At 45.9% G+C, this 26,061-nt stretch overlaps 3 protein-coding genes and 4 non-coding genes across 15 annotated transcripts; 5 read left to right on the forward strand and 2 right to left on the reverse strand.

The window, feature by feature from the left end:
• Positions 1-119: 119 nt before the first annotated feature.
• gigyf2 (GRB10 interacting GYF protein 2) lies at positions 120-12,148 on the reverse strand. Of its 9 annotated transcripts, none has more exons than XM_076021404.1 (28): positions 12,127-12,148; positions 9,665-9,713; positions 9,313-9,475; positions 9,116-9,211; positions 8,790-8,901; positions 8,562-8,667; positions 8,392-8,432; positions 8,266-8,298; positions 7,999-8,175; positions 7,707-7,918; positions 7,473-7,635; positions 6,801-7,052; positions 6,518-6,690; positions 6,247-6,403; positions 5,922-6,088; positions 5,590-5,684; positions 5,070-5,341; positions 4,872-4,972; positions 4,532-4,672; positions 4,298-4,456; positions 3,937-4,200; positions 3,474-3,596; positions 3,133-3,363; positions 2,534-2,736; positions 2,277-2,428; positions 1,983-2,176; positions 1,189-1,342; positions 120-1,105 (listed from the first exon to the last, which is right to left on the reverse strand). In XM_076021404.1, the coding sequence occupies exons 2-28, from the start codon at positions 9,700-9,702 to the stop codon at positions 1,038-1,040; spliced, it is 4,047 nt and encodes a 1,348-aa protein (XP_075877519.1). In that variant the 5' UTR covers positions 9,703-9,713; positions 12,127-12,148; the 3' UTR covers positions 120-1,037. The 9 variants fall into 9 exon arrangements, with proteins under 9 accessions (XP_075877519.1, XP_075877526.1, XP_075877525.1 ...); XM_076021411.1 differs by lacking the exon at positions 12,127-12,148 and adding an exon at positions 11,791-11,918 and having other exon boundaries at positions 5,082-5,341; positions 7,473-7,611; positions 8,074-8,175; XM_076021410.1 differs by lacking the exon at positions 12,127-12,148 and adding an exon at positions 11,791-11,918 and having other exon boundaries at positions 8,074-8,175.
• A 508-nt stretch (positions 12,149-12,656) lies between these two features.
• trnap-agg (transfer RNA proline (anticodon AGG)) lies at positions 12,657-12,728 on the forward strand. The gene has a single exon. It is a non-coding gene; the product is annotated as a tRNA-Pro (tRNA).
• A 268-nt stretch (positions 12,729-12,996) lies between these two features.
• On the reverse strand, positions 12,997-13,068 carry trnaw-cca (transfer RNA tryptophan (anticodon CCA)). Its single transcript has one exon. It is a non-coding gene; the product is annotated as a tRNA-Trp (tRNA).
• Positions 13,069-13,389: 321 nt separating this feature from the next.
• trnai-aau (transfer RNA isoleucine (anticodon AAU)) lies at positions 13,390-13,463 on the forward strand. The gene has a single exon. It is a non-coding gene; the product is annotated as a tRNA-Ile (tRNA).
• A 292-nt stretch (positions 13,464-13,755) lies between these two features.
• Positions 13,756-13,827, forward strand: trnag-ucc (transfer RNA glycine (anticodon UCC)). The gene has a single exon. It is a non-coding gene; the product is annotated as a tRNA-Gly (tRNA).
• Positions 13,766-17,526, forward strand: kncn (kinocilin). The gene is made up of 5 exons (XM_076021414.1): positions 13,766-14,993; positions 16,433-16,501; positions 16,608-16,679; positions 16,965-17,052; positions 17,142-17,526. The coding sequence occupies exons 1-5, from the start codon at positions 14,846-14,848 to the stop codon at positions 17,215-17,217; spliced, it is 453 nt and encodes a 150-aa protein (XP_075877529.1). The 5' UTR covers positions 13,766-14,845; the 3' UTR covers positions 17,218-17,526.
• Positions 17,527-17,791: 265 nt separating this feature from the next.
• On the forward strand, positions 17,792-20,199 carry tmem275a (transmembrane protein 275a). Its single transcript, XM_076021415.1, has 2 exons — positions 17,792-18,756; positions 19,379-20,199. The coding sequence occupies exon 2, from the start codon at positions 19,484-19,486 to the stop codon at positions 20,099-20,101; it is 618 nt and encodes a 205-aa protein (XP_075877530.1). The 5' UTR covers positions 17,792-18,756; positions 19,379-19,483; the 3' UTR covers positions 20,102-20,199.
• Positions 20,200-26,061: the final 5,862 nt, after the last annotated feature.

Consider the following 26,061-nt stretch of genomic DNA (forward strand, 5'->3'; position numbering starts at 1 on the left):
TGCAGCAAACTCTGAGTCTGACTTCTAGAAATGGTGCCTGAACAAAGTGATTCGCTTTACACAGTTCACGTGACTCATAGGTGTGAGAGCAAGTGGATCAAACAAATCCTGCACATTAGTGGGTTTTAGACACAGGTGTGAACGGCCCACACTTTAGACTGTTTTTATTATTTGATACTGCAATAAAAAAGTATGACTCCAGCAGTTCATTTTCATATATTATAATACAGATGCAGAATTGAAAGTTTGCCTTTTTTTTCTTTAAACAGCCTAGTATATTACAAGAAATAGATAACTACTTGGAACTTTTTGAACATGTCCTTAAAACAGGACATAAGTGGGAACGAATCCTTGGGTTCTACTCTGCAGTCCTTATCCATGAACACTCAGCTGTACACAGGAAGGGGGAGAGGGGATGATTGAATTGTGAGGGGAAAACTCAATAAATAAAGCAAAACATAAAATAAAAATAATCAATGGATATATCTCAAACCCTTTCAATAATACCCCCCAAAATTAAATTTGTATTTAGAAACTTAAAAAGAACCAAAAAAAAACGAAAAAACATCCTGTGCGATGGAGATCAATTTCAACCCTTGAGAATGTCTATGACTGGAAATGCTTCAGGAAAGAAGCAGCTGATGCCCAACAGACGCTGGAGCCGCTCTGGAGCTTCCTTATAGTTGCCATCCCGGCTGGTTGGTTGGTTGTCTCACTGGCCTGCTCTGCTGCATTTATCTGAGAGTTCCTTTCCTCTCTTTTCCTTGCTTTTGTCAGATTAGAGGTCTGAGGCCGCAGTCATAAAAACAAAAAACAAAAACTACGCACTGCCATGGAGGCTTCCGCTCACAGTGAGGGACTCCAGAGGGATTAGCGGTGCACGTCTGGGCGACGGGGAACTCAAAATCAAAGTGAGCGTTGTGGAGGCGGCCACAACAAGGTTCCAGGTGACACAGCTGCTGTTCAAATGGGATACAGTCATTCGGAGGAGGGGGGGGGGGCGGGGGCGGGGGGGGGGGTCGCTCGTCCTCTGCCGCTTAAGGGTCCTCCGGAGTTTCAATCTCTCCCATATTCAGTCTCTCAGATGATGCGTTCACAGAAAAACCTGAAACACACCGCCACAGAGAGAGCGTTCAATTAGCAAGCAGGTCAGACAAGACTCAGCTCGAACGCTGTTTGCCTTCTCACCTAAAAGACTGGGGTCTGCGCGGACCATCTTCTGCTTCTTCTTCTTCTTCCCTGAGGTGACCGTTTCAAAGCGATGCTGCTGCTGCTGCTGCTGGCTTCCCGAGTGGTTCGACTGGTAGAGCAACGATGATTCTGTTCCACCCCATACAGAGTCCTGTCCAACAATTAGAGAGGTGTTTTTAACAATGTTATTAAGTAAGAGGATACAACAGTCTCATATTGTGACACAATCATCTGAGCCTGCTTTGGTAGCTTTACCTTGCTACATTTTAAAAAATGGTTTGATTTGATTTTTTTCGAACATGTCAACAATAATCGGAAAAAGAGACGAAAAACAAGGGGAAAGAAACTGAAACAATAAAGCAAGCTCAAGCAACCAACAAAGAAAACAGACACCAGATAATTACAAGATAAATGTTTCTTGTGTTTCTCGTCTCTTAAAAATAATAATTTTAAGTCTGTATGGTGCTGCATTAATAATCCTGACCAGTTTTTACAGACCTCGTCTTCATTTCCACCACAAATGCCAGTAAACAGAAGGGGCAATGAAATCCTTTGAGGCTAATCCGACATCGTGACGCAAAAGATGAATCTTATAAGGAGGGTAAATAGGAGCAGCAGTCAGGCCTCATCGCTCTGACGGGCAGAAATGCCCCAGAGTCGCCATCATTTCTGGGCCGCACAAAGGGACAGAAAGTCTTCCCATCTGGTCACATAACAGGACTCACGAGGCTGTTGACAAGAACCGAGGTCCTGCAGTGACTGACAGGTGGCTCCACCTCGGCACCGCTCACCTGTTGCTGCTTGAGTGCTTGCTGTTGGTTCTGTTGCGCTGGTTTCTGTTGGTTAGCGTTTTGTTTGGCACGACGTTCCAGAAACTGCTTGGCAAAGTCTTTGGCCTCGGGAGTGTCCCCCAGGTAGGCCCTGACATAGTCGTGCACCTCGTACGGAGATTCCACTTCTTTCAAGAAGGATGCAAACGTCGGGACTGAGCGGAGAGACACGGCGGGCACACGTGAGCTTGGATTGAACGGACAAAGTGGCGCATCGTTGAAAAACAAAATAAAAACAAACAACGTGATTTTTACCATCCAAATTGTTGGCCGTGTTGAGGGTGTGCAGAGTTTGCTCACACCACTGCATGAAGGTGTCCTGATGGCTCTTACTCATCCCTTGGAACAACTTGAGCAGCTTCTCTTCCTCCTCCACTTTCTTATTGGCCCGCCCACTTGTCGAGTTGCTACATCAAAGTATTGAACAAGAGGAAGCGCGCAGAGTGTCATTGCTCCGTCCGTCTGATGGAGGTCTTGCATTTTTTCCTGTCGAGATGTTTCAAAAGAGATACCTGAGGTTTGCGTTGCCTTTGCTGTTCTTCTGCGCGTTGCTTTTTCTGGGCTGCGGAGGCGGCTGGGCGGCCTCTTTAACCGCCTCATCCCAGAATCCCATGTTGGAGTTGTGGGCGTCGCTCCAAATGCTGCTGGAGTCCGAGCCCCAGTTGGCGCAGGGGTTGGTGCTCACGGATCCCCACGCAGAGCTGCTCAGAGACGGCTGCACAAAGGGGAAGATAATGCAACTGTCACGCCAGAGTGTGAAATTTTGGCTTACATAAGGTAAAAAAAATAATAAAAAAAGACAAAAAAAATAATGAAAGGAGGAACGTACAAAATTTCACTGTTAGCTTCAACATTAACTATTTCTTTGCGAGTCAAATCAAAAATTCTTTTTTTGAAGAAAAAAATAATAATTTAAAGCTTAAAATGAGAAATTATGGACTTTTAGCCAGTTGTTGGTTCTTTGCTCTTCATCCTTGTTGTTACGTCACAGACACACGAGAGAGCGTTTTGATAAAATAGACTACTTGTTGATTTGAAAAGTCAGTCTAAAATGAAAAATAAGAAGTCTTTAACAGGTATACTGGCTCAAGTAACATCAAAATATGCGTACGGTTCTGGTCTGGGGGCGGGTCTGCTGAGTCACAGTGGGATGCTGCTGAGGCTGCTGCTCTTTGCGCTGCTTCATCTGCTGGGCTTCTTCCCTTTGGATCTCCAGCAAAGACTTGGTGGCTGGCTGCTTGGCCACACCTCCCCAACCAGGCAGCTTGGCCTGGGGCTGCAGGGCCATTTGTAAGGCCTGCTGCTGCTGCAGCTTCAGGAACTCTTGCTGCTGGCGCCGCTGCTTCAAGGACAAGGCAGAGAGGATCACGCCAGTTAGCTTGGAGGACGACGACGCAGCATGACGACACTGAGAAGAAAAAAAAAACAGCTCCTGCCGCTTGCTGAACTCACCTCCTCACGCATTTGCCGTTCCCTCTCCTCTTCTAGTTTTTGGATCTCAGCCAGCGACAGCGCGTTCTGGTTCTGGCTGACAGTGCCGGCTGACTGCTGGCCCCACTTTGAGGACGATGGAAGCTGAGAAGCAGGACATCCGTCAGACTTGAGTACAGGGACTCATTTTCACAGGCAACATTTTCCATGACGTTACCGCAAACCATAAAACCCCTCTTTACGTCTAAAACAAAGATAACTGAAGGTTGAATCTGTAGGTGATCAATGAGACTAAACTACATAGCTGGCGCTAGTTGACTTAGCCTAGTTTGGTGACCGCAGCATTGTAGGAGACTAGAGGCGCTTCACGGAATTTGACATATATGCAAAATTCCCTGACTTTTCCAGGTTTTCCATGACTGTGGGAAGCCTGGAAATGCATTTCAAGGCCTTTATTTTGCAGAAGCGTCACGTGAGGAATCACCTTCATTTGTGCGAGCTGCTGTTGCTGCTGCTGCTGCTGGAGCCTCCTGAGGGCCTCCTGTTGCTGCTGCCTCTGCCGCTGCAGCTCCTGCTGTCTTTGGGCCTCCTGCTCTCTCCTCCGCTGCTCCTCCTCTTGTTGCTGCGCCAGAGCCGCCGCCGCGGCCGAAGCTGCGGCCGCGGCCGCTGCCGCCTCCTCCTCCGCTCGCTTCTCCTCCTCTCTCCTCCTCAGGGCTTCAAGCTCCTCCAGCTTCCTGCGCTCCTCTTCCTGTTTGGGGGGTGGTGGGAAGAGGCAGGTTTGGGATTTATAAAGGCATTTAGACCAGACGGCAGCAAGCCCGGGCACTGAGCCTTAGCTAGTCCACCTGTTTGCGAAGGAACTCTTCACGTTTCTTCCTCTCCTCCTCCTCCCTCCGCCTCTCTTCTAATCGCCGCAGAGCTTCCTCTTGTGCCAGCCGCTCCTCTTCCTCCTTTTGCCGACGCTGTGCCTCTTCCAGCTCGCGTTGCCGCCTTAACGCCTCCTCCTTAAATTCACAGCCCTGCATCAGTTTCAGTTCAGCCGGAGACAGCCGACTCAGAAACCTGTCAAAATCCTGCACCTGCTTCTGCCGCGCCAGTTCCTCCTCCTCCAAGCGCTTGTGTTCCTCCTCCTGCCGAGCTCTGAGGGCCTCCTCCAGACGCTTCCTCTCCTCCTCCTCTCTTTTGGCTCTCATTTCCACTTCATGCATCTCCAGCTCCAACTGTCAAGCAAAGACAAAATGAACGAACAGTGTGAGGTGAGGATGACGATTTGATATGAAACAAAGACAAGAGGACAAGAGGAGGGGAATCTTGATTTTAAACCTATCAAAACACAAAACATGCACACAACTGCTGTTTGACACTAGACAAAGTACAATTCAAATGTCATCCACAGTGACTGAAGTGAATGTGTTCTACCTTTGCAGACTTTGCCTTTTCGTACTGTTGCATCTGCTCGATGGTTGGAGCCTGCGCCACCGAGTCAATGGGTAAGTCCCACACGCTGCTGCCATCCCACGCTGGCAACCGAGACAGAGCAAATACTTGACGCCATCTCCAGCATCGTATCGAGACATTCTTTTCAGAGTCAGGACCGAGCGGCGGAGCATTACTGACAGGTATACTCACTACTGGGAGCGGTTTGTTGAAGGTTTGGTGTGCAGGGCGCCTGAGAGGACGGCTTCTGCATTTCCCACACAGAAGCTGAATCTGGCACAGACAGGGCGCGAGTGACGGGAGGTAAGAGGTTCTCGGAGGCTCTCATCTTGAGCGCCTGGTATTGCTGTAGTAGCACGTTGATCTGCTGTTGGTGCTGCTGTTGCTGCTGCACGGGAGCCGAGTTGAGGGCCGCAGCTTTCTGCTGGGCCAGAGCCTGAGCGTACTGCTGCCTGGAAAACAGCAAAATAGAACAGGCATTAATACAAACACTTTGTGAATTTAGAAGGCACAGCACATAGTGGATGCGAGCATGCATACATTTACAAAATGTGTTTAGTGTTGAGATTATACCATTTTCGTGGGGCAATGCAGCAGATTTACCACACCCAATGTGAACAAATGTTTAAATGCCAAAGTTAAAGGAGTGACTGTTGGATGTAGTGCAGCAGTACCAGAGAAACCGGTTGAGTGACTGTACCTGAGGAGGTACTGGTATTGAAGCTGCTGATACTGGTAAAGGTTAACAGAAGTGAGTTCCTGCTGCCTCTTCAGTCTCTCTTGATCACCATCACCCTGCATAGATGCATCACAAAGAAGGAGGGAGCTCAACACCACCACTAACCACTGTACAGCTATGTACAGGAAAGACAAAATGAGAAAGGAAAGTGCTGAGTGGAGGAAGACCAAACACAGATGAGTGGTATATAATACCACCTAGAGGCCATGTTTGGTATGACTGCTGATAGAACATCGGTGAAGAGTTTAAAAAAAAACAAAAAAAACAAAAACAAAGCTAGAAAAAGTGCTGACCTGTAAAGGTGGAGGGGCCGGGCCCGGCGTGAACGGAACCCTGCCCCATATCTTGATGATCTCCCCGAGGGCTTGAAATACTTCATCACATCCTCTTTTCACTAAAAGGGACATAGTGAAATAACCAGCCTGGAACCACTCTGCCATCTCCTGGTTACTGAAAGGACCTGGGAGAAAAGAAGGAATTGGTTTGAAGAGACGGACAGATTCAACATGAATGTGTGGTCGAGCTGGCCTGTTAACAAATAGCTAGAGAAAAACAAACAAAGACGACGCAAGATTTCATTTTCTAGCCTCCATTTCATGATGCCGTTTTGAATCTCACCCTGTATCTCCCCTTGCGGGTCTTTGTAGAACCACTTGAGAGCAGCCTCATGGGTGAGCGGCAGTCCTGCAGGTTTGGGCTTCTCTGGGGCCTTCGCAGGGAGTCTGTCATCATCCGCTGCGCCATCCTGTAGATACGCTACCATCTTCTCAGCCTCCTGATGGGAAAATGCATTTTCGTGAGATGTATGGTGATACATAATCCCATTAACAACTCTTCTCTCTGAAAGTGTTGCTTGTGCTTTGTAGGATTGCTCAGCACACCAGGTTACCTGCTCAAAGTGTTTCAGTCCCTCATCTTCATCCGTGTCATGCAACATGGCGGCCGGCCTGCTAATAGGTGCCAACATGCTCGTAGGGAACGGCAACGGGTTTGCTACTGCCTTGGGAACCTCCATGGGCTTTTGCTGTGGTAGCTGCAGCGAAGGTGCCGAAGCCGATACTTCTGCGGCAAGAGAGAAAGAAAAAAAAAAAAAAATCCAACGTAAAACAGACAGGCATTCCTTTGTAGTTGAAACCAAGTGGCCAAATTTCTACTTAGCCGTGAAATCCCACCTGTGAGTGCTGTTGAGATGTGGTTCATGGGAAGGGACTCAAGCATGCAGCTGGACTTGGGGACATGCAGGGGGACTTTAGAGGCTTCTGGTGGAGGCTCCACAAGAGGCTGCTGTTCCACCGGCCTCAGGGATTCTTCTGTCCTACTGGGCTGGCTGTGGGACAGAGACAGGGCAGCAGTCTGGGGCTCTGGAAGTGTGGGAGCAACGGGTTGGGCAACAGGTGGCGCTTCCTCTGGCAACCTCGGCATGTCTAAAAGAGGAAAACAAAGTTAAAAATAAGAGGACGGGACGCACCTGTCACCACCTGCAGCAGCAGAGCTTCAATTAATAAACATTATGTGAGTTGGGAATTGATGGTAGCGTTTAAAATATTATGGCGTCAAGTGATTGCATACTTGTTGCTAACATCACAAATGGCTTGAAAGCAGCATAAAAATACAACACGCTTTGATCAGGGAAAGCAGACAGACTGAAGGGGAGGAAGACAAAGACCTGAAAACAACTCATGCTTCAAAAGTGACATTTTCCAACAGCAAACCTACAACGATGACAATCGTGTAATTTGATCAAAGATAGAAATTCAATTGGTGCTTTTCTCAAAATAAATTAACAACTTGAACAAAAACCTCCATGCCCGTTTGCTATACAACACCACAAGACAGTGCCTGACCTTTCCGTTCACTTTTGACCTCCATCTCTGTTTCTTTGGTCTCTTTAAGCTGCCTTTCTTCCTCCAATCCCTCTTCGTACTCCTCAAGAGGTTTAAAGTCGAGCTCCGCCTCCTCCAGGATCGGCTCCTTGGAGGCTTTCTGGATGGACAAGAAATCGACATACTAATTCAAACTAGATAAGTGCTAATCGATACTGGGCTCTTAAGAGAAATCTTCCCCGGGTGTCGTCTCACCTTGAGAGACAGGAAGGCCCCCGATGAATCGAAGGTCCCCGCTTCCTCGTCGGCATCCTCCAGGCACCACTCGGGCAGACTGTCCCTCTCGTCCTCAAGGCTGCCGCTGCCTGACCGCGGCCTCCTGTAGCTCCTCTCGTCTTCCCTCGCGTCGAAGGGGAAACGGCGGCGCTGATCTGGGTATTCTCGCCAGCCTGCTGATCGAGGACCGTCTGGGTGGTGAGGGAAAAAATGGCTGGACTCTAAAAGCCACATCAGACCAGTTTACGAGCGTACGTTGCGCTTTCCCGACCTGGGCTCGGAGGGCACCACCGGTCCCCATCGCGTCGGGAACCCGCCAGACGCCAGCCCCCCTCCTCATCCTCACCATTTTGATCATCTCGAGTGGAACGCCAATTCTCACTCCCTGCACGCGTGAAGTCATGCTTCCTGGGTGGGGCCGGCGCAGCGTCCTCGTAGTTGCCCCGCACTGTTGTGTGCAGAAATGAAGGTTTAATTTACCTGCCAAATACAGTAGGAACTTTGTGGCAGCCGGCCGAGCCTGAGCCAACGCACTTACTATGATTGATTTGAAAATGTCCTGGAGCAGCATCTACAAGACCAACAGGGAGAAGTAACAAGAACGTGAGGGATTATCTAAGTCCACACTGTAGGGTTTGATTGAAGAGCAAAGTTGGGCACCGACCTGGGTCTTTCCGACCGGGCTTTTCAAACCGTCTGTCACCCCTGGTGAGACAAAACCCAAGACGCTTTCATCAGAGAGCAAACATTGGTAAATTGTGCCAAGCAAAAACCGTGAACATATTTCCACAGACATGCAAGCAAATGTTTTACATTCACGCTCTTTTTAAATACCTCTCTTCCCAGCTTTGGGAACGGTGCATTTCTCTTCCTCCACGACCAAAACCTTCCACATCATCGAAACTTCTTTGGTAAAACCCTCCTTCTCCTCTACCACGGCCTAACAACAATCATGCACAAACATTCAGCAGCTGACATCAATGTTTCTACACGGAGGACAAAACAGAGGCTTCCATACAGAAGATTCTCCAACGGCGTTATTGAAATGGTTCACTTTCTTACCTCTACCTCTTGAGGTACTTCGGCCTCTCGGTGCCCCCCCGGCAATTGGCCCACCTCCTCGCCCTGTCAGCCGCATTACAGCAGCACTGTTTACAGACATGGAAAAATTTCTCTGCAAACACAATGGGAGAGGGCAGGGTGGAAGAAGAGAGGACGCGCTGATTATTCGTCCTACTTGCTTTTTGTTTGATAGCCTCACTAACAAAAGGTACTGGTGAACTCCAAGAGGGCCGCCCGGGCCGAGGCCCGGATCGCCGTCTTTCTCGGGTCGCAAAGTCACAGGTTGCCTCTGTATTTTTCTCTGGTGCCACGAAGACAGCTCCTACCTGTTCTTCCTCCGTAAAAGACACGAGTGCCAGAGGTGGCAAGGGCTCCTCTTGCAAGATTGGCAGGAACTCCTTGTCGTGTAGGTCTATGGGGATCTGAGGGACAGACGCGAACACGGATGTGAGAATATGACGTGTGTCTCGAGGATTGTGGCATCCCTGACAACTTGCAATCCAGACACGACGGCGCGACCCACCTTGTTGTCCTTTACATAAAGTGCTAACATTTCTTCTCTCCCGTAGCGAAAGTCTGCAAGTTTATACTTTGGCAACACAGGTGAGAGTGGTGGCGACGCAACAGCACAGCTGCTTCCACCACCGCTGCCTCCACTGCCACCACCTCCAGACAGCGCACGGAGCCTGCGACAGGTAGAATCGGACAAAGGGGGACTGTAAAAGGGTGACAACAATGAAGCGTAGAAAGCACCTGTCGTGCCTAAACGTGTATAGAGAATGACTGGACGTGGCAGTAAAAAAAAGCCAAGCAGGTCACAACCCCAGAACAATGCCTCCTGCACCCCTCCGGACTATTTGTGTTGCCTCTCTTACCATTCAGGTCCAAAGTTTAGTGTCTGAGTTTCAGTCATTCTTCCAAGTTCTGCAAAGGTGAAAAGCAGCGAGCATTAGCACAATGTAACTGTAGCACCGTGTCAGTCAATAGTGTTTTTTTTTTTTTAATGTTTGATACGCTTGTATCTTCTACACAACAAAGTGGTGTATAATTCTGTAAACTCTTCTGCCCCCCCCATGCTGTTAAGGTTCAAGTTACACACTGGTGACATCACTGCTCATAAAGCTTTAATTACTGCACTTTCTTGTGGTGTACTTATAATAGATTTTGTTTGTTTGTTTGACTAGTATCAAAAAATGAGTCTGTCACCCAGGTAAGTTGCAACGGAGCAATAAGATAGTAAAGAATCCAAAATGAAATCCAAAGACTCTGCGTTTGAAGTCTAAGCGATCCAAACACGTTTGAACTTACGCTGGCTTACTGCAGCCAACCATTTACCAAGTGCAGCTGATGTGTAAAAACACTTAAGGTTCTGTCACTTGCTCAGATCTCTTCCAACTGGCCTTCACATGTGGCCCATCCCACCAGCAGTGTACCATTTCAATATGCCAAAAGCTATTTTGGGCGGACTCCCAGCAGGCAAGGCAGAGACGTCAGACACCTGTGAATGACAACTCGCCTTTTTTAACCTTAAGAAAGTAATGACAACATGTCCAACAGAGTAAACTGAGGTCGGCCGTGTCTCTGCAACCAAGCGGTCCCCGCAGTGTGTCGCTCGACAACAGAAAGGCAGGCAAACTCCCCGACACACGAGGGGGCAATGGGGGTGGGGTGCAGTGGACTTCCAATGACACTGACCATATGGGAGACTCGGCCACGTGTAACTCGATGGTTGACAACGACCTGAGCAGCTCAGTATTTCAACTGTGGCACTTGCATTCGGTTCTGTTCACATCCCAACCAAGCACAAAACGCGAAGAAAGAGCGAAGAACCCGCTCGGTTTTACAACCACATTAGACCTGACATAACTCTATTACGACGAGGTGCTAAGCGACTCTCACATAGTCCTGTCCGAGGTGGGCGATAGATAAGGAGGAACCGTTCGAACTAACTTATCAGACGAGGCAGAAAGTTTTTTTTTTTAACCTCGGGAACGAACATGATTAGTCTTTATCCCCAAAGGGCGTTTAGATTATGGAGCAACGCTATCGCGAATTCATCTTCGATGTCAAAACTCTAAAACTACAGACTTGGCGAGAGTGACTGATCAGATGTTGGTATACGCAATAAGTAATTCATAGCGGGTATGTACCGCACATGTCATGTACTTACTACTACGAATGGTGATTGTCACTCGGGAAGGTTAAGTGCACATTAGATACTGTTGTCAGCATTAAGCGCTACGTCAGCTAACGTGGCAAGCTAAATGGTTGGTCAGGTTGGTTGAATTGCTACCAACAATCGCCGTTCTGATTCATGATAATCACAGCAAGTAAGAACCTGGTATTAGCGAACACGTTAATGTAATTGTTACTGGTTCACCAAAGAATCACACACGAGATGAAAGGTAGCAGCGATGTTGCAAGTTGGGCTATTCAAGCACCACTTGCTACACGCTTTAGTTTTTACTGTACGCTCACGTTCGACAAGCGAAAACCAACAGTAGTGTATTAGCCAGCTAGCTAGCTAGCTGGTGTACTAGCTTCGGTTGATAGCTTGTAGCATTTCATATCAGCATAGCGAATGTATGTTTATCATACGCAAGAACGTTGTCACGCAGACACTGGCACATGACTTCAACCGGAAACAGACGTAGTCTGAAATGTTCTATAGACGACCCGTGACAGCGCTCAGTTGTGAGTTAATGCCAGTTTTTAAACACTTGTAGCCAGAAAGCTAACAGGTTGGCTAACTAGCAACACGAGGCCTCCTGGCAGCGAAGAACCACAACAACATTTCCTCATTAATCCAGCCCGCACCCTCTGCGGCCCAGGCAAGCACACCGAGGTACTGCAGCCCGGTGCTGCGAGGCCAAGCGAACATGCAGGCTTAAAAAGACAGCCACAGGCGGCTTCAGATCGCCACAGTGTGGATCTCTGACACGAGACGTTACATAATGTACGCATTATTCTCGGCCAGTGTATTAAACTTTTGCTGTCTTACCTCAGCTAGTTCTGACAACACAAGATTTGTATGCGAGTTGTGTGGCTCTCTCTCTCCCTCTAGTCTCTCTCTCTCTCTCCGTTTTCCACAAGATGGCTGGGTGTAGGTCACATGACATCAGATGAAAAGCCCCGTATGTCGCGGTCAGATTTGCTTGAGTAGCCAATACTCAGTCATCCGACGTTTTCACCAAGGGTTTCGCTTGATGAAGCAGGTTCACCGTGCACGCAAATGTCCCACAATGTTATGCTACGACAAATAGTTGGCATGGATCTTGTAAGACGTGTTTTGGAAAATGGGTGCTATAGATAAGATAATGGAGCATGAACACCTCACCTGAAAGACACTAGTGAATGGTAAGGGGAGTCCTCCGCTCTGTTCTCTGCGTGCATTATGCAATATGTCTATCTCGTTGAAAACAAATAAAGCCACATGTTTTTGTTTTTTTCTGAAGTTTAAAGGAACCCTGCCACCCATGTACTGCATTACGGCCATCCTCAATATCCATTCGTCCTCCAACATTCATGCATCACGAACTTGTTTTTAACAACTCTTCCCAACTTCACTTCCAACCCCCCTCCCCCCTCCGCCAATTGTGGCAACCTCTCGACCTTAATGTTATTCTGACTTTTATCTCAGAATTCTCAATCGTTCCTAATGACTTCCTTAACCGTTAACGTTCTTCACGTACACCTTTGGACGTGGGGTAAAGAGTTTCGGGTATTTGTTAAATAAAACATCCGTTAACGTACTGCAGTTCTAAGACGTTTCAAAACAGTTGGAACGGTTGGATGCATCTTATTTAATGGTGTTTAGGTTCACTTGGCTATTGTTTGTGAGTCGATCTTTCCGTTGGTTGTGTAGCTGGCTCGTTGGTCTAGGGGTATGATTCTCGCTTAGGGTGCGAGAGGTCCCGGGTTCAAATCCCGGACGAGCCCACATTTTTATTTTTTGATCCGATGAGTCAAATTTGTAAATCAGGAGTTCATATTTGGTTGCGTCATTGCCGAGTTTTCCTTTGAAAGTGCCAACGAGGAAGCCGCAAGGAAGTCAGTGAGATTAAACACCATATCTTTCTGAGGTGATAAGAGAGAGCGTATTTCATGTTACAGTCATTCAGTTTATCTTTTTTCGTAAGATGAGCAAAATAATGTAGTGTGCTTTCCCTTCAGGAAGAGAGAAAAAAACAAAACAAAAAAAAAAAACTGACCCCGACGTGATTTGAACACGCAACCTTCTGATCTGGAGTCAGACGCGCTACCGTTGCGCCACGAGGTCGTGAAATATTGTAGACAAAACACAATATATATAGGAAGACCTACGCTGATATATCTACCCCTTTTATTTTCGTATCTGTAAATGTGTTATTTGCATTTTTGAATACTTGAGATTAGTATCTCTTTGTGTCGTATGGAGTCAAATGCAATGGATAAAAATGTACTACGCAAAAGTGAGCTGGTCTGATAAGAGCATTATTAGCAACATTACAACAAAAATAACAATAGCAGTTTGCGTTGACGTTACATTCTTGTTTCAAATGACATTGGCAGTTTTAGCCAGTTGTCCAAAAATCATTTACGGGCCACTTCAATGTCATCAGGCCGGTTAGCTCAGTTGGTTAGAGCGTGGTGCTAATAACGCCAAGGTCGCGGGTTCGATCCCCGTACGGGCCACTATCTTTTTTTAAATGCTTAGCTACAGACTTACATCCTCACTATCACCATATAACTTGCCATTTTTTCTTTACATCAGTTTACATCGTCACCGTCATCACACGTCCTATCCTTCTTGGAGCGTAACTTCACTGTTCCGGGGCTATAGCCTGTTCCTCCTGAGCGAACCCGCTACAGTCCCAGATATAAACGCAGGCAAACGTTAACAGTCACATTTAAATCAAATGTTTATTCAGAACCGATGCAGGCAGCGTACATGTCATAACTCAAAAGCAGTGGAAGAAATGACACGGCGTTGGTGGTATAGTGGTTAGCATAGCTGCCTTCCAAGCAGTTGACCCGGGTTCGATTCCCGGCCAACGCAGTAATTTTTGCTCACTTTAAAAGGTCTTTTTGACAAGACACCTATTGGTGTATCGTATTTTGTCAAGTAAAATAGGGTTTTTATTAGTTAGATTTTTTTTTTTTTTAAATGCGTATGCTGGTAACATGATGGACAGATAGAGCTCTGAGTTGTTGCCTATTTAATTAGGGTTTACCAACCAGAAAAAAAACTCCCTCTCAAGATAATGTATGTCTACATTTTTATATTCATCCATATTAATAGATTTATGGACACTTTTACACATACATAACATATTACAGACCTTTGTTAAACATTACATACAGAGCCAAGTAGCTCCAGTGCCAATGGCCATGTATCTCTTAACTTCATATGTTGTCCTATTCACCCATGTTCATCTTTGCTACCCTCTTTTACCCTCTGTTGCCATGGATATGCTATTCCTATGGCAACTGGAGGTCTTTATGGATGGCCTCATGCTCCACTGCAGAGGACTGTCTGAACCTTTCTTTACCCATTCCCTTCAAGCTCACTGACAAATCACACCAGCAGAACACAGTCCACCTCTGTCTTGATTTGACCCCTCATATTTACTTAAGGGACACTCCATTTTTTTTTTTTTTGCATGCCTGTGCTGAGGTGCACCAAAGTCATAATGTTGTGATCAATTGTTCAGCCCGCTGTGCTCTGCAAAAGTACACGAGGGCCAGAAAATGTAACTGTAGGCATTCGCAGCGATGAGATACTGGACGCTGGCACCGTGATCAGATTTGTAGTATGCACGCTCTTGAAATTAGAGTCAGCACCTCAAGCTTTCTAATTTTCAACAGCAATAGAAACCCAAGCTTCTTCTTTAAAGATGCATGAGACATCTTAAGCCATGGAGATGAGGAGCGCCGCTAGAGAAAGTGTTTCTGTGGCAGGGAGAGTGAAGGGAAAACTTCAGATGAAGGTACAGTTGCGGGAGGCAGTGAAGCAAAGGAAAGAGGCGCAGTGGCTGGGCACTGTGAGGGCCAGGTGGGGGGTCTCCACCTGCTGAATGAATCCGGTCAGCGTCGGGGAGTACCATGGCCTACGGGTGGGCTCCGCTCTGCTCAGCATTGTCGCAGGCTGCATCATTATCGGGGTTTCCAGGGAATGTGATGCTGATGCGGTGGGAGGCATCTTCCTCGGAGCCGGGGGCCTTGGTGAGTATGTGGAAAACATTGCAGGAACCTACTGATCCAGTTTGGCAGGAAAGTTTTTTGAACCATTCGGTTTTCCTCGTGTGACAGAATGGTCACAGAATGTTGATGTGGCTATTTGAACATAAGTGCATAACCTCTGTGTTTGCTTCCTCTCTGTAATAACTTAAAAACCTGCCTTGGCATTTGAAGGTCAACAGACACTTTGATACCCATGTTAAAGCTAATCGACAGATCAACAAGTTGTGCCGTCAAGATAAAATGTTTCTACTAAGCGAGAGAGAGAGAGAGAGAGCAAAGATCGTAGCTTTTTATCTCATGGAGAAAGCATGCATTGTTAATGGCCAACGTCTCACTGATCATTTGATCACCTTTTAATTGGTAATCTATCCTTCTTATATCTTAACTTGGCATCTTGGATGGAACATTTCCTCATCTGTCATATTTTGTATCGAAAGGGTGGGGCTGTTGTTGAATGAGACAGCAGCAGCTGGAGGCTTCCAGGAGGCATTCGTTGTTTTTTTTCATTTCAACATTTTTAATCTTAGTTTGGCTCTTACGGGCAGCATAGTAACTAAAGTAATTGGTTTGGAATAACAGGATCGGGAGGTTGGCAAGACAGATACTATATCAGTTATGTTTTACTAATATAGTAAAACATTAGTAATGTTTTACTAATATGTTTAGTAAAACGTATTACTATTTTTTAGGTTTACTAGTTATTAGTTATGTTTTACTGGTTTGTTTAGCTTATTCATTTAATTTACTGTATGCACCGAAGGAAATCACTCATAAAGCAATTCAATTCAATTCCATACATGATGTTTCAGCTTTGCAATCTCTGCGATGCAGCTGCTGCGCAAGGTTCCAAGTAGTGTACAAGTCCAAACTGCAGCATGTTCATAGATCCTTTGTGGCTGCAGCCATGCACCTCGCTGCCATCTCTGCTTCGAAGCTTCCTCTTGACACATTGGCTGACTAATAGGTATAAACAGAATGTCCTCTTCACTGCTTTTTTTTTTTTCAGTTGCATGACATTTTAAGAACATGCATGCGTCAGTCTCTCCCCCAGGAGATGCTGGAGTTTTGATTTGAGCTCTGTTTGCTTGTAAGGGAAATCAATAACGGCTGAATTAAAGCCGAGCACCACTGAGATGAACACAAGCACAGTGCGCACATATTACTTTAAACCTGGAGCTGAACAGGAAGAGACCCCACACAATATCTGGGACGCTAAAAATAATCCAACCAAGCTGTTTTGTCAGAGAGGTTTGTTTTGGTGGCACCTGTGGGCTCCTTGTGTCATTGGAAGTGAAACATAATTGGATAGAATTTTGATTTTGTTTTGAACAATTGCAACAGATGATGAGTTTTCAGAGTTTAAATATGACAAGGGAGTGATAACTAACACTATTTCATATTAGTGTGCTATTATTTCTCAGGCCTACTCATCTCTATCTACCCCTTCATAAAAGCCTGGCTGAACATCAATCACATCCTTCCAGTCTTTGGTAAGTAACACATGCTTGTTCATTTATTAAAAAAAAAAAAAAAAAAGAAAAAAAAAAAAAAAAAAAAAAAAAACCTCCTGCAGTGAAAAATATGAAATCTTCCCAGGAAACTTCAGGGTGCACCCTAACCCAGCCAGTCCCGCTCCAGATCAACCTGCTGAGACTTTGAGAAGGGAAGGTAGGAGAGTGAAACACACTTCCTGTTGTTAAACAATATGAGTAATGCCTGTAGGAGTGAAGGATAATGGGAGGGGCTTTATTGAATGTTTTCTAGGGTAAGTGTCAAGGCAGTCAGACAGGTAACAAGTAGCTGTTGACCATAAAAGGGACAAAGGAGTACAAATTATGCCTTTGCTGAGAAATTGTGCCGTTTGATTCTTTCAATGTGGTGCTCCAGTTTTTTCAACAAGTGTCAGTTCCTCATAGGCTAACCCATCAGTGTCTCCCCTTTGCGTCTTTGCAGGGACTCAACTGAACCTGGAACGTTCCAAGAGCAGAATGGGAACCTTCATGGAGGGAGGACCCAAGGCTGAGGCCAACCCAGAGGAGGGGTATGACATCAGTGTGAAGTGATGCAGAGGGGAGAAAGAAGCAGCAAAACACAGCTTCCTCACTCGATACTTCTTTGTGTTTTGTTCAGGACGTCTGCAGACATGCCCGACGTCTTGTCCCGAAGGAACCCCAAGCCATCACCTTCTGATCATGACCTGCCATGACTGTGCCAGGCAATGGTTCCCAGCTCATCCCAGCTCATTGTTATTGTCCAATGTGGAACAAAGAGGCTGTTTTGAACCTTCCTGTGTCATCCACCCGCTGTTGTTCCCACCAATAAAAACCTCTGAAGGTTTCAGCATTATTATTGGAGGACCTTGCTAATAGTCCCTGACATGAAGTGAAGCAAATTAAGTTCAGATTTCCCACTTGTGTGCAGCTCATCTCATAAGTTGCACAATGTTCTCAATCGTCGATTAAGAGATTATTATGGTTGCTTTGTGACTGCGGGGGAATAATCGCACACTGGTTGGGCTCAATTGCCCCTGCGTCCTGAGAGAAACTTAATTCTTACAACAATTTCAAGCATTCTTTAAATTTACAAAATATATATTAAGGTTTTTTATACAAAATGGCAGTTCATGACTTTAATCGCCACTTAGTCATAAAAATATTTGACCTTTGGCAAGGCAAAAAACAAAATGGAAAATGATTGCAAGTGCAATGGTCCTCAGTCATAAGTCTGCAGCTAATGCAACGCTAATTCATAGCATTAGCATTGGCCTGAAGTGACTTCCTGCATTTCATTGTAATGGTAGTTGCATCCTACCTTTGTCACAAAGAAAAGAATTCATTCAATTCTGCTGCATGTGGAACAAGAGCCACGTCACATTGTCCCTGTCTGAACAGCTGCACTGGAGCCTCCCTGTGGTTTCTGACCTTTCATTCCCACCTTCATCATCTCCCACAGATAAGCATTTTATTATCACGTCTGTCAGGTCCTTTCAGCGACTGCTTGCCATTTTCATCCCACACATTTCCTATGGATTTGATTTTTTTTTTTTTTTTTACGCCTGTTTCTGCCCTGTCCCTGGCCACTTTCCTCAAGGATGGCCCTATATTATTCACTTCTGTGTTCGGAGCTGGAAATGCAATAACGAGGGAAAGCAAAAATGAAGTACAAACACCAGGGGCTTTGAGCTTCCGGCGGAAAAAACGCAGACAAGGAGATTGGTTTTATCATTGGAGAGGGAGAAAAATAGCAACAAGCAAATAGAGGTGACCTAGTGGGCCTTTAAGCAAGGCGCACACGCACGCTCCTCAAAGGAGGGACGCGTGTACTCGACGTAAATCAGACGATAAGAGAAATGATGAGAGAGGACTTCGCGCCCCCTGCCGGGGAGACGCCCCCTTCATATTAGCGCCTCCCTTCTTCCAGTTTCCGTTGCGGAGCGACCCGTCAGGTGGTGCCGCCGCCGCCACCGCTGCAGCTGCCGCGCGTCCCGGTGCGAGGTGAGGAGCATTACTGCGCCCCGGCTCGTCAAAGAGATGCCACCATCTCTCCTTCTGAGCGATGTTGCCAGCGGCCGGCACGTTTGTGCAGCAGCCGGTTGAACGGCGGTCATGACTTGTGCCCTCCGGACCGGAATCCCCCAGTAGGCGTTCAGGGAGCTTCTTCCAAACCGCTCACCGACTGATCAGGCTGGGAGCATCAGAAAGAGCATCTCAAGATCAAGGGAACAGCCCCGGCATTGACATGGAGGGTAAGATTTGACTCAAAAGAAATGCAGGGAGGAATGCGTCACACCGGTGCAACGTTCTCTTATCCGAGTTCACGTCAATGGTGGTAGATGATTTTTTCTTTCAACGCATTTTCTTTTCATTTTCATTTATTGCTATTTGATTCACAATATCCCCTCATGAAATTGGATTGCAACCACATACTGACCCCTGTCTCCAGGGGCTTGTTGGTACGAATAACACATTATAACATTTATAGACATCTAATAAAATATAGACAGTATTACATCTCTTTATGACCTTATAACCTTAATTTATATTGATGCACACCAAAACAGCTATTTTTTTTCTTCACACTGGTTCATTGCAGTGTGTGAAGCAACTATATGCATGTATATTATTTTTTTTTAACCTGTGCTGATGGAAGCAGTGAGTTCACTCCAGTTCATTCTGGGTGGCATGAGCTGTTTTATTCCACAACACTGCAAGCCATTTGCAAGTTGTTGATGAAAGCGAGTGATTTTTACAAAAAAACAAACAAAAAAATGAATATGTTTTGCAGGGACCTTTCAGGATGCAGTGACAGGCTTCAAGTGCAGATTCTGTTTATTTGGTCTCACAGCTGCTGTGTTTTCACATTAACAGACAAAGATGTTTCCTGCCTGTGCACTGATTCCATCGTCGCTGAGGGGGAAAGTTTAAACTGACGCGTGGGAGGATCTGATCGCAGTGGAAGGGAGAGTGTCAGCCATGGTCATCACTGATAGAAGCACCGGCACGCCGCTGCCGAAAAAGGAGCAACAGAAGAAGCCGAGGAGGAGGTCCCGCCCGCACGGTCTCCCCTCTCCGGCGCTCTGCTGCGCCTGCGGCCTGTGCATCATGCTGGCTGGACTTAACATCACCCTGGTGGGAGCCTTTGCCTTCACCTCGTTCGTGCCTTCTGCCAATCCCCCGATCATCTTGGGTCCCGTCCTCCTGCTGGTGGCCTTTTCCTTTTTCGGAGCCTGCTGCGTGTGCAGCCGCCTGCCCCCTCCCCACAGCTCGCACAGGTCAAAGGTGGGACGGCAGGGCGGGGGGCTGATGGGACGTGGCGGGCTGGCCGGCGGGGCTGCGTTTGAAATAGAGACCAGCGAGCACACGCTACAGGACACCACGGCCGTGCAGCTCAGCCCCACGTCCTCGCCGGGGTCCTCCCGGGTGTCCAGCCCCGAGAAGGAGCCTCCACCTGTGGATGAGCCTGGGAGACTGTTCACCATGATGGGGGCCAACGGCGCTTCTTCTGTGCCCAATACCGCAGTCTACTCAGCCTCCGCTGCCGCTGGAGGAGAGGTAAGGCTCAACCTGCCACGTGAGGAGGTGGTCACCTAGCAGCACACAAACTCTCCCAAGGCTGCAGCACTGTCAGTGTAAATCCCTGTCTGTCTGTCTGGGCAGCGGAGGGCTCTCGCGTTGTGCAATTGTGCCCCCGGTTTACCTTGTCCCTGTGTTGCCAACAGGTCATTAGCATGCAATGTTAAGAAAACATCAAGGTGTTTCAGAGTTTTGGAATCCAAATTCCTACCTCTTCTGTGCTGTTTCCCCAGAAAGGGGCATCATGGAGAGTGTTCGCTTGGACATTATTTCTCCTGCCCTGACACTGTGGTAGAAAGAAACCTCAGCTGTCGGCAGGGATTTTAGAGGGCTTATCCAAACAATGTGACTTGTCCTCAGAGCTTCAAGTTGAGATGTGAAAGGTCATTTGTGAACTATACACTTGTTGTGACATTTGGCATTTTGTGTTTTATCGTGCATGCTGACTTTACTTTGGGTGTGTAAAATAAATCTGTCACAGTGGAGCTGGGACACTGGCACAATATATTCTGTTATTCAATGTTATACTCTTGTAATTTACCCCATTAGTTGCACAATGCTCCAGCGGCCAACACATTGGCAGTTATGAAGATTTTCTTAGATGGTGCTCATAAAAGGAGGAAATGTTCCTGTTGTTTTGCCAATTTCTATTGCGATTAAAGATGGGTACCAGTTTTTTCTCCACTTAATTTGTAGAAAATTAAATACACAATGCAGGAAATGATCTAGGTTTGTAATTTTAAGGATTATATGAAACATGGACAAGCCAAGGAGCATGACAGAGTGAATTAATACAGATTATATTTAAAATCAGTATCTGCCACATCACTGTGATGTCTGTGTGAGACAATGAAACCCTGATTTCCTTTGCAAGGAAAGTTGCCTTACACTAAGATATCAGGATCGACTAATGAGGGCTATAACCCAAGTGCACAATTGCGTTCCGCCCCCCATCAAAATATATTTGTTTCCATCAGAATTTGCATTCCGCTCACTGTTGTGAAAAGTGTCATATGTGGCTGTTTATGTAAAATAAAATGCATGTAAAATGACTTTCTATGATGCAGGATAGTGACCATGTTGTACAAATCATGGCAAGAGTGAACTATTGGTTAAACAGCACCTTAAAGGGCCAATTTTCCTGTCAGACTCGTCTTATTTTGCATGTTTGGACATTTGACACATGAGAATGCCAAAAAACAACCTGTTGTGAAAATGTGACCTGTTGTCTGTGTTCTACATTGTGTTGCACATATACAACTGAGTAGAAAAAAATGTAAAATGGATGAAAAAGGTATTTTTTGGGAAGACTTGTTTATTTTAAAAGTAAAATATGGGAAACGTTTAAGAGGTAAAAATAAAATGTTCTTTTGTCATGACAGGCCTCTTTACTTCCTTGACATCATTGCAAAACATAAAAAATATTTGAACAAAAGTGCTTTTGTTTGTCTGGAGCTCCACATCTGTCAGCTGGAGTTCTGTTGTTTGTCTATTTCTTGCCAGCGCCTCTTCCAGGTGAAGCCAGTTTGCCATCATTTTTGCCTCTTCTTTTCCCCCTTAGCTGTTGGAGCCACTGGGTCTCCAAAAACAACTCAAACATTAAAAGCATTATGTGTTAAGTTATTTTAAATTTATTTTAAGTCTTTTTAAAAAAAATATATATGTGATTTATTTGTACGTATTACATTTGTTTACGTGAAAAAAGAAAATGAGCAAAGAAGAGGAGAAGGAAAAGCAGGAGTGGAAGAGGAGGATAGGATAGAGGAAAGAGGAATAAATATACAGAGAAAAACATATATACACGTTTAACACATTTTTGCATCTTGCATCAGCAGGCTATGAATCTCCAGAATGGTAGGAATTCTTCCATCCATCCATCCATTTTCCATACCCGCTTAGTCCCGAGGTCAGGGTCACGGGGGTCTGCTGGGCGAAGGCAGGGTGACACCCTGGACAAGTCGCCAGTTCATCGCAGGGCCACATAGAAACAGACAACCATTCACACTCACATGCACATGCACACCTACGGACAATTTAGAGTGTTCAATTGACCTCACATGCATTTTTTTGGAGTGTGGGAGGAAGCCTCAAAATCCACACAGAAAGTTCTCAGGTCCAGGCCCCGGAATCGAACCCACGACCTTCTTGCTGTGAGTGACTTTAATTGCTGTTGTCTATATAACACACAGCCTTAGAGATTTCCGTCAGGCTGCAATGTTTCGTCTCAAAATCTTCTCCATGGCTGCATGATAACAACTTAAATTTCTCTTCCACTCCAAACACTTTTAGTCTCGGGAGAAAATGCCTTGAAGTCTTGTGGAAACAAACTCATGCATCATCGCTGCATATAGCTATCATACAGATCTTGTCAATGTCCTTTCCATATTATTACCTGGTTCCGAAGGCATGGCAAAATCTATGTGCTCATGATTTGTCCCCCATGTGTCTAGCTAGGCCATGTTTAATGCTAGCCAGCCACAATAGCAACCTGTTCCAATTTTGAAGCTACCAGCTGCTGCTGACAAAACATGCCTTGCAGTGTCAGGTCGAAGGTGCCATGAAAATGTCTCCTCACTGCATTTTGTCACATATTGCATGGAAAAGATACAAACTCAATTTTGCATTTATAACGTCATTATCATGTGTCCTCTAATGGCAATACATGGCAGCAACCAAAAATTAAATTGTATAAAATCAGTCATCTAGCCCTGCGATGAACTGGTGACTTGTCCAGGGTGTCCCCCTGCCTTCGACAGCTGGGAGAGGCTCCAGCAGACTCTCATGACCCTGAGCTCAGGATGAAGCGGGTATTGAAAATGGATGGATGGAAAATCAGTTATTAATTTGTATATATAAGAGGGAATTATTATTTTGGAGTTATTATTTTTATTAAAGAATGTTTTTCGTTAAATTAACAGATATGTAGATGTAGGTATAATGAACATGAGTCTGTATATAGTAGTGCATGCAGGTGCATGCTTGTGCTTAAGCTTGAAGATTCATTTGTTACAAGTTATTGCTGCTCTGATAATCTAAGGCTCTCAAAAATACATACATACATACATACATGCATACATACAAACATACATACATACATACATACATACATACATACGTCAAATGCTTACAGTTGTTGGAAATGCCCACTAGAGGTCATCAAAGCCCCATCTGTTCATCACTGAGGTTACGCAAAATGTGTGGTAGATCGAGCCAGTAGATGTCAGTAGATCACAAAAAAAACGTGTTCTGGGCTGCAGCAGAACGAATGGGAAAGCAGATTATGTTCAGCAGAAAGTGGGGACTTGAAGCCTGGTTGATGGAGACAAAAACAAAAATCTTTTTTTAATTTAAAAAAAAAAAAAATCAATTCAAATTACAGGGAGAAATCTATCTGAATTCTATGCCTCGTCAGACTCTCAATCAGTCTGACAAATATGAGATAGTGTTTTCAAAATGTGTTTCTTCCAGTGCTGATAGAGCCCTCTTGTGCGATTTTGAAAAGCAGATATATGATGGCCTACTTTCGGTGGCAGCACACTTGTGACAAAATGGAGCTCGCTCCCCCTCCTCTCCTTCCCATTTTTAGCCCCTCTATCACTGAAGCTCATACAAATGAACTGAGCAGATGAGCAAACTCACAGCTGAACATATCTCCAAAGCTATGGTTCAATAAATGATTTGGAAATCAAAGATATGGTTAAAAAATGATGGAGCTCATACCCGAGCCCTCTTCTCTGTGCTGCTGCCTCCTGACACGTTTCTCATATGTTAACAGGACCAGGGAGCTAAAACACTGCGAGGGAGAGTTTGAAGCAGCAGATGGTGTGTCAGGGCTGGTTACTCTGCGAGCCATGGCGAGGAAAGTCAGCCAAGACGCCGAGGCTGTCACTTAACTGCAGCGTGCAATGTGTGGCTGCCTCTTATCGAGGCCTGCACCGTGACACCATAGGGAGGAAGTGTTTAAACTTCTTTTCAACTCACACCATCTCCGCAACTGTGCTCCTAATTGTGTTCTTCAACACTGTAATTGTGTTATTATGTGACGTTAATGTGAGCACGCTTGCTTGGCGTGCTTTATTTTTTTTTTGGAAGGGTTCATCTTTTTGACTCATAGCAGCTTTTCAACAGTAAATTGCAAGCAGATCATATGAGCCAATTGTGAACCACAGAGTTGATGTTGAACACAGAAAGGGGTTGTGACTCCTAATAAGGGCATATCTTACAACTGGAGGCTAAGTATTTGGAGCATGCTGGATGCATGGTCTGCAGGTTTGTAGGTGAGCGGTGGCCGCAGGAGAATATCTACATGTTTATGCTTGGGTGAGCAAAGGTCAGGTCATTGTTCACTACTTCAGAGGAGCTTGATTGTCACAGAAAACAGAGAAAATAGGAGCGAGGCCTTTGCCCCTTGAACCTCCATCTCTCTCGCTGACCTGAGGTGCCTCTTAAAATGCACCTCATAGTTCACTTAAAGAGAAAAATGCTGAGTCTGAAAGATGTCAGGAATGTTCTTCTCATGAACTTTCTACCCCCTTTAGCAATGCTTGTGAACATTTTTTGAACATGGTTCATATTAAGCGGACTCCCGTGACAGTGAGGAGAACTCACTGTTTAGGTTAGATTAAAATCCATGTAGGTATAAGTTAATGACCACAAAAGAGCTATTTAGAAAAAAAGAAATCGTTATTGAAACTGAGGCAGAATTCCCATCTCAAATTCATCAATCACCACCTGAGATCTTCAGCAGCCCATTTACACTAAATCCATGCAGAAATGAAGCTCTCACATTCCTCTTGTTTTATTGCTATGCACACTGTCACATTCTGTGCGTGCCGCTGCACTTTATAGATTTCTTCTTTTTTAGAATCTGCGTTTGTTGTTGGATTGAATCAATTGCAGCATTGCACACTTTTTGTGCACATGCATGCTGAGAGCCACGTTGCGAGGAGGGGAAATGAAGAAACAGAAAGAGTTTATATATCTATACAGTATATATATGTTTAGGCACAGCTGAAATGTCAGGTGCAGCGACCCACTGCCATTGTGTTTATTGTGACAAGATGCACAAACACACGCACGCAAGGCACACATGCACACACCTGCAATCACAAGCATCCCATCCGCTCCAAACCAGAACGTGGCGGATCCCGTCGCCTTGCTCATGCGCTTCTCCCGCATGGATGTGTTCGTGTGTGAGAATGTTCCCATCCGAATGAGTCAGCGGAGGGGGCGGGGGCAAAAGGGGGGGCAGGGGACGGAGGGTGTAATCAAGCTGAAGAGATTAGGGGAAGACGAGCTGCTGAGGATCTATGAGAGCAGACACTGGTTACATAAAGCTAACCCGGCTCACTCCGCTTTCAAAGGCGCTCTGGGCGGGAAAGGGACGAGGCGAACGCACTGAAGTGGGGGCGAAGCCTTGTGTTTAGACTGGTATAAACCGGTGCAGACAGATATCAGCATGTTCCGCAGCTTTGGATGACAAAGAAAAGGGTGTTGGATTTGTTTTCCAAACGCTCAAGAACAAGGTCAAAGATCGTGTCAAACCATTGAAAGCAGGAGGAAACGCTACGACCGGCTGCGTGTGAACTGATGGTCGTTTCTTTCCTCGTTGCAGAGTAAATTTCAGACCCTCGTGTTGCATGTTTGCTCTAGATTGGGGCCTGGAGCACCTTTGAACTCATGATTTGATCACACGGCAGAGCCAATTTATCAGGGCTCTAAACGTGGACGGGGATGTTTGTGGTCCTCCAGGGGTCGCACACTGGTGGGTGTCTGGGGCCTCATGATGCCCTGACAGCGGGGATGGAGGGTGAGGGGGGAAGATTTGAAGACGGAGCTGATTTTGATTGGAAACGCTCAGGCCTCTACTGGTATTGCGTTGAATACCGATCACAGCACGACAATGGGTCTGCGGCAATCCTTAAGACCCCCATTCACTCGCCCTTAAATGGCAGAGCATTCAAGTGGCCGAGCTGTTA

The sequence above is a fragment of the Nelusetta ayraudi genome, unplaced genomic scaffold (genome assembly GCF_046127955.1).
Source record: "Nelusetta ayraudi isolate G7.1 ecotype Tasmania unplaced genomic scaffold, CSIRO-AGI_Nayr_v1 ptg000011l, whole genome shotgun sequence".
NCBI lineage: Eukaryota > Metazoa > Chordata > Actinopteri > Tetraodontiformes > Monacanthidae > Nelusetta > Nelusetta ayraudi.